This window comes from Botrytis porri (genome assembly GCF_014898465.1).
Source record: "Botrytis porri strain MUCL 3234 chromosome Unknown BPOR_008, whole genome shotgun sequence".
Taxonomy (NCBI): Eukaryota; Fungi; Ascomycota; class Leotiomycetes; order Helotiales; family Sclerotiniaceae; genus Botrytis; species Botrytis porri.
This window is the reverse complement of record NW_024066082.1, coordinates 327,347-342,410: the sequence shown is the minus strand read 5'-3', so window position 1 is coordinate 342,410 and position 15,064 is coordinate 327,347. Positions and strand designations below refer to the sequence as shown.

The 15,064-nt window shown below is 34.2% G+C and overlaps 3 protein-coding genes across 3 annotated transcripts; all 3 read left to right on the top strand.

Annotated features, from left to right (window-relative positions):
• Nucleotides 1-9,249: 9,249 nt before the first annotated feature.
• On the top strand, nt 9,250-9,450 carry EAF01_006260 (uncharacterized protein; the record flags this gene model as incomplete). The annotated part of the gene is made up of 1 exon (XM_038914514.1): nt 9,250-9,450. The coding sequence occupies one exon, from the start codon at nt 9,250-9,252 to the stop codon at nt 9,448-9,450; it is 201 nt and encodes a 66-aa protein (XP_038769469.1).
• Nucleotides 9,451-10,034: 584 nt separating this feature from the next.
• Nucleotides 10,035-10,424, top strand: EAF01_006259 (uncharacterized protein; the record flags this gene model as incomplete). Its single annotated transcript, XM_038914513.1, is given in 3 exon segments — nt 10,035-10,103; nt 10,121-10,160; nt 10,255-10,424. The coding sequence occupies 3 exon segments, from the start codon at nt 10,035-10,037 to the stop codon at nt 10,422-10,424; spliced, it is 279 nt and encodes a 92-aa protein (XP_038769468.1).
• A 37-nt stretch (nt 10,425-10,461) lies between these two features.
• EAF01_006258 (uncharacterized protein) lies at nt 10,462-12,687 on the top strand (the record flags this gene model as incomplete). Its single annotated transcript, XM_038914512.1, has 5 exons — nt 10,462-10,889; nt 10,944-11,265; nt 11,569-11,632; nt 11,746-12,161; nt 12,247-12,687. 5 exons carry the CDS (start codon nt 10,462-10,464, stop codon nt 12,685-12,687), a joined length of 1,671 nt encoding a protein of 556 aa, XP_038769467.1.
• Nucleotides 12,688-15,064: the final 2,377 nt, after the last annotated feature.

The following is a 15,064-nucleotide window of genomic DNA, read 5'->3' as shown; positions in this document are numbered from 1 at the left end:
TGAAAGTATGGAGACTGTTGATATTATTACGGAAAGTTTGGTATTCTGAGAACACGTACGAAAAACACTACAAATAAACTTCGAGCAAGTGACCCAGCTAGGCATTGTTAGTGGAAGCTTATTGCCAAAAATGGTAATCTCGAGTCCTGTGTCAGGGCAGTGTGGCGCAGGGTTTAGGCTTGTTTCCCCTCACACGTGATAACGAACGGCCCGAAGTATATTTGAACGTCCTCCAACTTCATTTGCAGGTAGAATGAGGAGTGATATTTCGTTGGCATATCTTTTATTGTTTTTAATGACTCTTAATCTTGCGTATCTCAAAGGGAATTCCATGTAGGAACCAGACATCCATTGACTGAACGGAGAGATGGAAGCTATTCGCACCTAGTCACCAATGGCAATGTGTCTATCGATCAATCTTGGAAAGTGATCCGCTCATGACGAAACCCAAGGAAATTTGGAAGGTAACAATTGAGAGAACATCTAAAGCTTTTCTTATTGAGTCGAGAGTACCGGTAAAAGTGATAGAGACGAAAGAATATATGAATGGCGAACGTTGAGGTGGAGCAAATCAATTCGAAGCCTCCGGCTCTTGGACCATCTGTTCTCATCTCACACAAAGGCCACAAGTTCTACCCTCAGACTCTCTGTAAACTTCGGTAGATATGTTTCAGGTGACCTCATCCTCTAGTCCGTCTTCATAACGGTCGTAGCTCATAACTTCAGCAATTGACATACTAATAATATGAGTTTGATTACGTGGTCGAGTAGTTCCGTGGCTTGCTGTTTTTGCGGGGGCGTGGAGGCTCTATCTGGATGAGTATCATTTAATGAATGCCGTGGTTATGTATAGTATAAGCTATTTACCGGTAGTCTGGAACATTATGAGTTCCAGTATTCTGGTTGCCAATTATCTGTGCTGCCAGAACATATTTTGAGTTCTAGCGAGAGCTCGAAATTTTATCACCGACGTGGACGTATCTTAACTTTCGGATCCTGTCCTGTTTCATTTGCTTGAACGTTGGATCTGCTTTGGATGGTTAAATGTCTAGCAATTCGTTCATGTTTGTATGTAAGATTACTTATGAATAAGATATTTACGTACGTTCTTGAGCCTGGAGGTCTGGATTGTTTCGAAGAAAACTTTTTTATTTGGGTGATGAATTGCGAGAACACTTGAACTTGTTATTATCTTTATTTTTGAATTGTATTCTTCTGAAAAGTCTTGATCTGTTTAACATCTTTGTCTATGACCTAAATGCTTCAAGACAGCTCAAGGTCCAGCAGACATGGCACCAACCACTACTATCAAGCTGGTAATGAACTAGTAGCAATCCTCGCTCAGGAAAGAGATAAATTGCTGCGTATACTTCTATACTGATTGCTAATCTTGCTTGTGCACTCGATGCCACAACAATAGCAGTTGCTCTCCCAGTCAGTCATTTCTTCCAATCATTCTATCGTTTAACTCTCCTACAACACTTGAACCTGAAAACAGACAATTTCCGGAGCCCTCAATGGAAGTGCAATCGAGGCTTTCTGGGCCGCTACTTCTTTCCTCCTCACTTCTACCATTTGACAACCCGTATTCATAGCACTATTACATGTATTTGGACGCAGACCATTACTCTTATTCTCACTCATTCTTTTACAATCGGCTCTAGTCTAGGAGGAGCAGCACAGAGTATGCCTTCTTTGTTAGTAGGCCTTTGACTACAAGGAAGTGGTGTTGGTGGCATTCTTGCACTCACAGAAGCTTCATGTGCTGCTTGTCACTCGTCACTCGTCAAGTAGTGTCATTGGAGTTTACCTTGGAGTTTACCTTGGAGAGGTTACACATGTCTCCATTCAAACGGCGTTGCTTCTTATCTCTATCCCACATCTGCCTTTATCGAAGGTTGAGTCTTGGCTCTTGTAGTTCTGGAAAGCCCTTCATTCCATGGCAGCTCTTTGCTGTTCTGCATAACAAGCAGCGACTCGGATTGGCTGTTCATTCCCATTCCACTGATTTTCCGAACTCTCTTCGACTTCTACTTCATCCAGACAAGCGCTCTACAAAGTCGTTCCCATTGAATTTTTTGTTTAGAATTGTATATAGAGCTTATGCTAACAGCAATTAGTGGAGGTGGCATATTACAAAACAGAATACTTACAGAACTCAGAGCCGCCCTAGACTTTACCGTACTTGTAGCACAATTTGGATACACCCTCGAAGAGGTGACTGCTAATGTAGTGGCTTTAATTCCATTAATCAATGCCCTACCGCCTGACAGTCCGGAAGTTGTGGGCTTTAGACTCGTATCTGCAAGATCTATTAAGACTATCTGGGTTGCCATGTGCGCATTTGCTATAACTGGATTGATCGCTAGTTGTTTTGTCAAGAGCTATGGTCTTGATCAAGCTCTTGTTGTGAGATTCTATAATAAGTATACTAAATCACTTATTAATATCTTACTAATCAAGCTATATATATATTAATAATATAAGTATGATATGATTTTATATTATAAAATTATATTATTATATTATAATATAGCTATATCTTTTATTAAATTAATTTATAATAAAATAAAATGAGATGGAATCATATAAAAAATTGTTAATAAATTAATTAAATTAATTAATTGTATTTTTCTTTTATAATATAAAATGATTCTATAAGATTTGATTTAAATCGATCTTATTTATAAGTATAAAAACTACTAGAATTTTATTATAAATTATATAAACCTAGGATATTCTTTAAAGAAAACCTAGGAAAAAGTAAGCAAATTTAGCTCAATCAAGCTCTTTCTTAATAATTTGTCTTCAATTTAACTCTTATATTATATTCAATTTATCCCTCAAGCTAAAATAACTAAGTCTTTTACTATTATTAGAATATTATTATTATTATTATATTCTAGAACTTACTTTTAATAGGTTATGAGCCCAACTAATCTAAAAACTAGCTTGAAAAGAAAATTAGCTTGATTTAAGGCTGTATACCATATATATAGCTATTAAGCTGTCGAATATCGAAATTTCGAATCAATTTAATCGAATTTATATCGAAAACTGCTTATAAATAGACCCTGTAGTCTATATCCCTAAAGTTAAACCTAATTGAGTGAATAAAATTAGGTTTCTAAAAGATATATTTATGCTATAAACTATTTATAACAGATGATATATTAATATTCTTTATACCAAGATACTCTAGTTTAATTAGTCTTTATCAATATAGAATAAGATAAAGATCTAATTTAAGAGGTGGCTAATCTAATCAATCTCAACCCAGAAATTCGACTTTAAATCGAATTTGTTACTAATGTTACGGGAGCTGCCTCTAGGGTCACGTGGAAGTGGCTAGAGATCTCTCGAGGTGGTTTAGACTAGACTTCAAGTAGGAATTCAATAAGGTTGTAACTGGTTGCAATTCTCGTAACTATAGTAATGAAACTAATGATTGTTCTTGAGCACGAAGCTCTACATTGTAATGAAACCCATTCCCTTATATAGACCTTCGTACTTTGATCGAATCGTCAAGTCTACTCGACTACTCGAATCGACTTTCCTTCACGTGACACTTGTCCTCGTGACCTGGTAAGGCTACCGCTTATTTAACCTGTGCTTACTAGCTAATCTGTAACCGTTGTGCAACCTGTGCCTACTGTGGGGTAGGTGCCAATAAAAGATAGGTACCTATCTTTTAATCACTGCTTATTTATTCGGTTACCGCTATCTTTAGTTACCCTTTAATTCAACTGTCCCTACAGTGCTGTTTTCGTAGGTCCCAACACCAAGGCCTTAGGTTTATCTTATAATCCATGTTGCGGTGCGGGTACCTCCGTAACAACTAAATCTATTCAAATTTTAATACTAGTTTTATTAAAACTAATACAAATTTAAAAAAAAAATTTAAGATCAAATAATCTAATATAAAAACTTAAAATGGTATCTGATATAACCTTTAAATCTAACTTCTTAAAAGGTAGATTCAATTATGTTAAATGGGTAAATCAAGCTAAATTATATCTCGAAATTAATGGTTTTATGCTATATATCGATGGTATAGAAGTACCACCAAACAAAGCTTTTTATATGAATGAAAATATAGGGAAAGCTCATTTATCTAAATTAGCTATTAAATTTAATGAGAGAATTTCAAAATATTAACAAAATAAAAGAAAAGTGTTAGAAGTTATTAAGTCTATAATTAGCTTTGAATTAGTTGAAAGATTCAAGGACAAAAATACGGCTAAAAGCCTATGGGAATCCATTAATATGATTTTTGGAGAGTCTTCCATTGAACTAATGGGAAGATATCTAAATAGACTAGTAGAATTTAACTACACCAGCTCTAAAAAAATGAACAAATATATTAATTCGATTTAATTATTATATAATTACTTAAAATCTATAAAATATAATATCCCTAAAGCTTTTATAGTATAGTTTCTTTTTAAAGGTTTATCTAGTTCTTTTAATAATTTCGCCTTTAGAAAATACGAAAAATTAGCTAAAAATTAAGACGATATTAATTTAGATAAATTGTTTTTTGAATTAATATTAGAAGAAACTAGAATGCGGTTTAATACCGATCTAAATGCTAATAAAGCTAGCTTTAAGAAAGCTCCTCATTGTAGTCACTGCCGTAAGAAGGGACACTTAGAGTCTAAATGCTTTATAAAATACCCTGAATTAAAGAATAATAAGGGTCAAAATAAGAAACAACCCGATTCGAATTCTAATACAGATTCGAATAAAGACTCGAATAAACTCATTTCTAGCAAGCAATTAATGATGGTAGACCACTCCATAGGCCTAGTTAATCAAATTCGTGAATCTAAGTACAAATTTATACTAGATTCAAATACTACAGAACATTATTCACCAAATAAAGAATGGTTTATGAATTATAAATCATTAAACAATTATTTCATCACTATAGCTAATAGGGAAAAGCTTCTTATTAATAGTATAGGAGATATTCCTATTCTAATTAATAAATCCGAAATGATTTTACAAAGGGTATATCATATACCAAATATAGTCTCAATTTTTATTAGTTCGAATAAAATAGCCTAAAAAGGGTGGGCTAATCATATTATCCCTCCAGAAGATAAAATCAATATTATTTATAAAGAGGCTAATATATGAACAATAGCTCCATGGGTTAATAATGTATATTATCTGAATTTTAAGGTTGATTATAAATACCTTAAAAGTATTAATACCCCTGAGTTCAAAGAAGAATCAATTCAAGGATTGAATCTACTTTTAAATAAAGTTGATCTTAACCTAGCTCATAAGAAACTAGATCATATAAATAAAAATTATATTATTAAATTCTTGAATATTCAATTAGATAAATCTAAATCTAATTTAAAGAATTGTGAATTTTGTAAATTTGGTAAGTTCTATTAGAAAATAAATAAGGAGTTTTCAATAATCCCTGAAATAAGCTTTAAATTTGAAAAATTCAGTTTAGATATTGTTAATCCTTTTAGAACTATAAGAATTAAAAATGAAAAATACTTTTTAACATTTATTGATTGGGCTACTAAAGCCATTTAAATATACTCAATTAAATTCAAATTATAGGTATATAATATTTTAATAGAATTCTATAATTTAATTAGAAATCAATTCAATATTAGCCTTAAAATACTACAATTGAATAATGCTCTTGAATTTCTATCGAATAAATGGTCTGATTTATTCGAAATTACGGGATTTTATACGAATATATTAGCCTATACGCTCATTTACAGAATAGAATAGTCAAGATATTAAACAGATATATAGTTGAAAGATTAATCTGTCTAATTAAGGAAAAAGATATCCCACTCTATTTATGGTCATACCTGGTTAAAGCCATAGTTTATATCAAGAATAGAACCTATAATAGTTCTATTAATAAATCATTATTCGAATTAATATATAATAAGAAGTCTAATCTAAATTATATTAAAGTTCTAGGCTCTCTTACTTATATTATTAATAATAAAGAAATTCGTAATGGAAAAAATGGATTTTCAAGCCCGAAAAAGTGTATTAGTAGGTTTGATTCGTTGAATAACTACTTAGTCTATATACTAGCCAATAAGAGAATAATTAGCTCTAAAGATGTCGATATTTAGAAAGATTTTACTTATTTAGATAAATATAAGAACCAAGATCTAAACCTATTGGAAGAAGAAAGTTCTGATTTTCAACCTATTCAGAATAGAATAAAAAAAGACGACCCTACTAGCGTCAATACACCTTAGGCTGAAATAATCGAAAACGATGAAAATACTGGAAACAACAAAAATGATGATACATTAGACTATATAGAAGTCGATCCCGGTGAGCCTACTCCCGGTGAACCTACTACCGATAAACCTAATATTGAAGAACCTAAAGAAGAAGACTCTGAAATACAATAATCTAAGCGAGTTCGGGGTATAGTACCTGAATATAAAGGTTTTGATAAAGATGGAAAAACTGTTTTACTATATGATGGACTTGCTTTTTCTGGATACTTCAATTCAATTAATAAGGTGAATATCGAAATAGACCAAGGAGATTTTCAATTAGCTTTTGATACTAAGCTTAAAATTAATAATAAGATCATTATTAATAAACCAGATCATATATTAATCAAACCGAAATCCTATGAAGAAACTATTAATTTATTAGAAAAAGAATACTAATTAAAAGCCATGGATTACGAAATTAATATTTTTAAATTAAATAAAACCTGGGATATTATTGATAATTCGAATAATAATAAAACCCTAAAAACTAGATGGGTATATAAGATTAAGGATTCAAATTAATTTATAAAATTCAAAGTTAGATTCATTACTAAAGGATTCGAACAATTATATGGATTAGATTATATTGATACACATACATCAATAGTTAAATCGATGGTTTAGAAGTTCTTATTTGTATTAGCTCTTCAAAATGATTGACTAATTCATAAAATCGATATAGTACTAGCATTTACACAAGGCAATATCGATACACCCTTATTATCAAGTCCACCAGAAGGATTTAAAGATTTAAAGAATAAGGCTTTAAAGCTAAATAAAACTTTATATGGTTTAAAGCAATCGGCTAGAATCTGGTTTTATACTCTGAAAAACATATTGAATAAATTAGGTTTTAAAAATTTAATTACCAAAGAATACATCTTTATTAATAAAAGCAAGAATATAATTCTAAGCATATACATCAACGATATTACTATAATAGCCTTAAATTAAAAGGTTATTAATGAATTTATTAATAATCTAAAATGGTATTCAATCTAAAAGATCTAGGATCTATAAAGAACTATTTAGGCATCCAAATTAAAAGAACTAGTAATATTCTAAAACTATATTAACAGAATATATTAAAAAGATATTAGCTAGGTTTAATATACTGAATTCTAATCCTATTTTTATTCCAATAAACCCTAAAATAAAGCTATTTTATAATAAAGAAAAAGCTAATAATAATGATATCAAGCTATATCAAGAAATTATAGGTTCTTTAACGTGGTTTAACACCGAGTGCACCATATCACCGAATGCACCACTTCAAAATACACCAAAATTAGCCTTTTCCTAATATTCATATTTTAATACTTAATCAATATTTTTTAAACAAAAAAGATTTATTAATAAGAAAATATTTTTTATAAAAGTATTAAGTTTCTATATAAAAATTTCTATTATATTCTATAAAAAGTGGAAATTGTCACGATTTTCGTTACAAAAAAACTATTCCTATAATAACTACTATATTAATTCAAATTTTTAATAAATAATTAAATTTTTATAATATTTATATAATTAAATGTTACAATTTTAAATTTTGAAAAATTATATTATTAAATAAAGAAGTGCAAGGTTACGCACAGACGTATTTTGTATGTAAAATTCGTGGTGCACTCGGTGATATGATGCACTCGGTGTTAAACCACGTTATTATATCTAGCTCTTAGAACCAGACTAGATATAGTCCTTTCAATATCTAGATTAGTTAGTTTCTCTTTTAATCCTAGTGCAGAGTATATTCAAGCCAATAAAAGAGTATTACGATACTTAAAAGGTACTATAAATAAGGGGATTAATTATAATAAAATAAAGAACCCTTATATTCAAGGCTTCTGCGATACCGACTACGGGGAAGAAGTGAATACCTATAAATCCACTAGCGGATACGTATTTATGCTAGGAAATGGGCCAATTAGTTGGAAATCTAAGCTACAACCAGTAGTAGCTCTTTCTACAACCAAATCAGAATTTATTGCTATAAATCTAGCTGCTAAAGAGACTATTTATATTAAAAAGCTATTATTAGAGCTTAATCTGTATAAACAAAGTAAATTCCCTTTATATATAGATAATCAAGCCGTACTAGTCCTTACTAAGAACCCTATATTCCACAAAAGAAGTAAGCATATAGTAATCAGATTCTATTTTATTATAGATATTATTAAATTAGGGGATTTAGACCTAATTTATATATTTATTAATGACTAGAAGGCTGATGGGCTTATGAAAGCACTAGCTTGTACTAAACTGATCGAATTTACGAATCAGATTAATCTAAATTAAGATATATATAAGATTAATTTAATATACCTATTAAGAAAATATGTGAGATTCTATAATAAGTATACTAAATCACTTATTAATATCTTACTAATCAAGCTATATATATATTAATAATATAAGTATGATATGATTTTGTATTATAAAATTATATTATTATATTATAATATAGTTATATCTCTTATCAAATTGATTTATAATGAAATAGAATGAGATGGAATCATATGAAAGATTATTAATAAATTAACTAAATTGATTGGTTGTAATTTTCTTTTATGATATAAAATGATTCTATAAGATTCGATTTAAATCGATCTTATTTATAAGCATAGAAACTACTAGAATTTCATTATAAACTATATAAACCTAGGATATTCTTTAAAGAAAACCTAGGAAAAAGCAAGCAAATTCAGCTCAATCAAGCTTTTTCTTATAATTTGTCTTCAATTTAACTCTTATATTATATTCGATTCGTCCCTCAAGCTAAAGTGACTAAGTCTTCCACTATTACTAGAATATTAATATTATTATTATATTCTAGAACTTACCTCCAACACTTGTAACGGATCAAGGCTTTGCAATTGGGGTAAAGAAGGATGATCTCGAGAATACAGAGATAGTTAGGAAAGATAGCGAGTTTGAGACTTCGAAATCGTCTGTGAAGGAGAAATCTATGGAGGTGGTTGATTCACCTCACTTATCAGTCAATCAAAGTATCGGCAAGGTGAGTGAATGGGAAAAGTTGGACTTATTCGGCAATCGGAAAAGTGTCAAGTCGAATGATATAGCGAATTTGAAGCTTGCTGTTGGTAAGAGGAGCGAATACTTGAAGATGCCAGAAGATACTTGTCTTATGTTTGGAAAAGACTACTAGTCGCGAATCTTTTGAAGTGAGATGTCTTACCATTGCTCTTTGACTAATTTTTTCTATTGATCTCGAAAGCTGGCGCCGCATCAAAATTTTGTGCGATACTTAATGGTAATATTTATTGAAATCTTCACGCAGGCACGTAGGCACGTAGGCGACGAGACAATTTTCTTTCGACAAATCAAGTAAATCAATATCTTGGTACCACCGGAAATCTCTCTGAGTATTTATTCTTTCTATATATCCGTATCTTCTTCTTTACAGTGAATTGGAACTTGCTCTGTATAGATATATTAAAGTCATTCCACCTCCGATATCTGGAATTGTCGAATTTGGATTAGCTCGCTAGATATTTCCATTGTTTATCCTCCACGGCTCGTCACAACCTCTGCCGTTTTCCTCATTTTCAAATCCTACGGCCTCATCTTACAAAACCCACAAATATCTTCTCAAAGTACCATTCCTCTTTCCAAACTCTCTTGCTCTTCTTTCCTCGATTTTACAAGTTTGATATACAATCTGCAGATATTTATTACAACGACCACGCGCAACTTGAGGATTTCTACCAATATCCGGATACTTTCTTCAATATGACGGACACTATCTCATCTAACACCAAATATCCCGCGTGGCAATCCATCCAAACCCCCACGAAAAAAGTATGAAAGAACTAAAGAGCGAAGCAAAGTCACTCAAGCCTGCGACCAATGTAGAAAGTAAGCTTTTCCGAGATTCACCCCCCTAAACTCAACATATATTCACTTGGAAATAATTAAAGAACTTGGTATGATCTTACTAATAATCGCACAGAGGAAAAGCTAGGTGCTCTGGAAACTTCCCTTGCACCAATTGCGTTTATGATAAGAAGGATTGTTCTTACCAGAACGATTATGCTCGTGGCCGTAGAACTAAAATCCTTCCAAATCCAAATTACAAACCCGACCCTCAACACAAAGTCTTCGTTGGTGGATCTAACTTGACAAGTCTAAACATCCAAGGAATCAAAACGACGCGCAAATGTCACCAGTACTAGGTTCGTTCGGCGAGAATATAAACTTTGAGCAGATGATCCCACAATCTCAACAGTTGGCGAGTAATAGTCCAGTTGCTAACCTTGCTCAAGGAGCTCAGCAGATGTTTGACTCAAATGCACCTGTTTCTGTTCTTGCATACGGCGATCTACCAATGCCTATCAGTCAACCTGGATTGTTGACTTTGCCAAGCCCAGATAATGCTGCTAAACTTGTTCAAATTTATTTTGACAAGTTCTCCCCGAGTATACTCTTTCTACACCGACCTAGTGTTGAACGCTGGGCAGAAGAGTTGGTAGAGGCTGGTGGCAATCTCTTGCAAATGGATTATCTCAAGAGCAGGAATGCTATCGTTTTCATGATTTTTGCTTCGGCTCAAACTTACAGTGCGAAATCGGAATCGTCCGACATCAGGTCAGTAAACCATGCTTTGCTTCTATTCTTCTGCTAACATTTCATCTTCAATAGTATACTCCATTATCAAGTAGCAGACGAACAATTGCAATCCGAAACTGGCCCACCACAGTTAACTGGCGTTCAAGCACGACTTCTCCAATGTTTCTATCTGATTGCGAGAGGTCGAATCAACCAGTGCTGGAGCACCTTTTCCAATGTTGTCAGCTTAATCTTCACACTTGGATTAAACAGAAATTATAGCCAGAGAGGTATTGTTGATTTGATTGAGGTGGAATGTCAAAAACGAGTTTTCTGGGCAGCTTTCTATCTGGATAAATTCTTGAGTTATGCTTTGGCTAGACCACAACTTCTCAAGATTGATGACATTGATCAGGTAAGCTATTTATTTCTTCTAAGTTAACATGTAAACTTCTGCATACTCTCTATTGGCATATTTGTTGTGTCATTACTTTGTCAAGATGCTGGCCCCTTTCTTCGAGTCAAGAGCACCTGCCTCCGAATACATGAGGGGGGTCGGATAATCTGCTTAGTTGACATTGATCCATCAACTTCAACAATCATGGCAGATGTCAGAAATTTAACTATCCTTTGTTCACACTGCAGATATTAGAGATGGATGGGTATAACAGCAAAAGGAATATACTTGGATCAAAGAATTGACTAACAATCTGATCAGGAGTTGCCAAAGATTATAAACGACAGACAATTTACACCCAAAAACCTCATCCCTGCTTCTCCAGGTGATCTCTCCACAAACCTTTCATCCAACCTGCAATTTGAGTAAGTGATTTCTTTCTACTGCAGGCTTAAGAAAAAATGCTAAGCCAAATACCAGACTCTCAATAATCGCAAGCAACATCCTCGACCAATTCTACGGATTCCACAGATATGAACCCGAAGAACGTTTCAACCTTATCCAATCATACCTCACCAACACCTTTCCCGCCTGGAAAGCACAAAGCAGCCTCATTAATTCAGGCCCTTCCTGAAGGCTTAGATGAAGTCCAAAATCGACAAAGATCAGAATTGTGGTTATCTTATCATCATACCAAGATTCTTCTTCTTCGCACATACCTTCTCGATCCCAATTACGATATGGTGGAAGATGATGGAATGATCGGAAAGCTTGAAAATGCGTGTAAATATATTTGTCAAATCGTGGAGCCGCGTCGTAGGGGATTTTTGAAAGGAGAAGAAGCATCCATTTTGAAACATGAATTTCCGATATATGCGGATTTTGTCGAATCGGTCGCTTTTAGAAGTGCTTGGGTATGTTTCCTTCCGATTTCTTCTTCATTCTTTAGCTCTTTCTTTGTATTTGCGAGACTTGAAAGCTAATCCCATCGTCCACCAGTTCCCTCAATACATCATCTTCACCGCGGCAACCGTAACCTACATTGCCTGCCACCGAAACTCAGGAAAACTATGTAAACCTGACGACACAACCATGCGCAAGATGGAGATGCTTCACGCCCCTCTTAGAAAAATTGTATTCCCGGGTTCATTCATGGGAGTATGTGTTTCTGTTTTGGATGAGCTAAAAATTGCAGTTGAAGCAATTGTTTGGCGCCGATTTTCCTACTTAGATGGGGAGGAGTACGAGGATGATGAAACGAGGAAGGAGCGCGAGGATCTGGAGCGTTATATGACAATGGCTAGGGAGACGTTGAAGGAGACTGGTGAGGACTGGAATGAAGATCGGGGTGCGGGTAGAGATCCATCTCATGTTATGAGTCGGTTTCGTTCTTGGGGATTTTCGAGACTTACTAATCGGATGATGGAACGTGGATTGTAGGGTAGGATGAGATGAAATGGGAGGGGATTCGGCTTTTATTGAATCGGCTTTGTGGTTTTAGAGCCATGCCTTTTCTTTTTTGTCTTGGCCGGTGACTTATTCGTCGTTCTTGACGTTGTCGCCAACTTTGAGAGGAAATGAGGTTAATCGACATCTTGCAGAATAGACCAGAAACATGGCACCGCAAGGCACAGTCATATGAATCTCAATATGGATATGAACATGATCACACCATACATCACACTTTGCGGTTTTAAAAGCAGATTAGTAGATAGTCCAGAGATTCATCTGTGGAATTAGTTAGTTAATTTATCGTTTAATGAGCTAAATGTCCAAAATATGATGCAAGATACGATGGGTGATACAGTGTTGGTAAAGACTAATAGTGAATGCTTGATGATGATGTGAGCAGATGCAGGTCTGTTACCCTGAGGGTCTTGGTAGGTACAATAGCAATCGTCGGCTGAATTATACATATATTTGGACGAACTTATCTTCCACGTTCATATGTTATAAAATGCTTACAGACGCTGAATTGTGTTAAGTGTGTTCATCCAGTTTTTCAGGCTTTGGGTCATCATTCGGCGATGTTGACACTGATAATGTAGGGTTTGTTGGAGTCAGTAGAGATTAGTCAGGAATTGGAGTGTGTAGATTGATTATTTGAGTAGGAGATTGGAAGTGGTGTGTTCGAAGGAAGGAAGGGGGTTACCGGAGAGGGATAGAGGTGGATGATGAATGGGGTACAAGATGGGCAGTGTGGCCGTGGGAAAAAAGTAGAGAGAGGGGGAGGAGAGAGAAAGTGTGTGTTAGTCACTAGAACGAATTTGATTTTGCCAGGATTTGGCGTCTAATCTGACTCATTATTACGTTTCCCATACTGGTGGTGGTTCTCAAAATGGCAGGTGGAACTTTACGTGATGATGGCTTGGATAGAGTGTATATTGTGGTATTGATCTGTATTTCTGTGTATGCGAAGATAATCGTACTGACACTTGATCATAACCATTACTTAAAACTATACAGTACGTCGATGTGATTCTTTCGACCCGAGGTATCATTTTTGATCTCATCCAATACACTCTGAGGAGTAGTATGTATGCTGGTAAATCTCAGTACGAACAATTATTCATAACCGACGATCTTTTGTTGTCGGTGGAAAATTCTGTATGGTATTTGTGAATACAAAAGAGGGGGTTTTGTAATTAGGACGACCAGAGTTAAGACTACAGACACCGAGAATTTACACCCAAGTTATTGGTTCTCATCACTGGAAAGGATACAAAATGCTCAGGGATTGTATTTGTGTTCACTTTAATCACAATTTTCACCTGGTATCATTACAGCTTTTTATCCTCAAATTGTTCTCAAAATTCTCATCCGATAACTAGAACTTTCAAATATCTCTTGAATTTTGTGGAATCCGATTTAACAATACTGCATTTACAATCATGAACATTACCACTCTTATATTGTACTGATATCTGAGGCATACTCTTTTGCTGGACTACGATAAGGTTGGTTTCTGGGTATATGGGTCCGAAAGCCTAAATTTGGCACATCTGACTAGTGTGATAATCGCCGCGGGGGAATAATACCAAGCTTTTAAACGAAGTGTGCCGAATGAACTCCTATGCACTCCAGACTCAGACGTGAGAGAAATCTTCTATATGAAATCTTCTATATCAAATATATGAAACTCTCATGATACGAATCAGTTTTCAGTAAATTTGGGTATCTGATTGTAGGGTGACGAGATCAAAACGTGATTTTTGAAAGAAGGGTTCTAACTTCAAAGGCTTCATTCTATCTCACCTAACCCAGAACTAGTTTTAGTGCAAGATCGCCTGTGCCAACAATGAGCCGCCAAGCTTAGGTTTTTAGGTTTCGTTTGCAGTAGTAATGGCGTGATTAATGCAGATCTGATTACTGAGAACATTGTAGAGTGTGTCGATGAGAGAAGAATATTGTAGAGTGTATCGATGAGAGAAAAGCATCAACTGTCTGTATACCAATTTTCAAATGAAAAGTACTTTTTCATACATTTGGTATTGATTTTTGAATCGAATCTCCTCAAAAGGCATTGTCATTCGTGTTCTATTTTGGGAGTGTCAACTCATGTCCTTCTCCCGTACTTCTCGCTTGGTGATTGCTTTTTGACAAATCTGTGCATTTAGGCGTTTGTGTGCCGATGCTATCCCGGAATCTAGCAGAACAACCCGACCCTAAGATAAGTCGCGGAGCATCTGGAAATTTTCCGGATGATATTGATGATGATCATAAGAAAAGCAAGGAAATTGTTCCAACTATAATCACCAAGATACAGTAGAGCACTTAAGTTAATCTTGGATGCAAATCAAAGCCGGATTCATCGAGG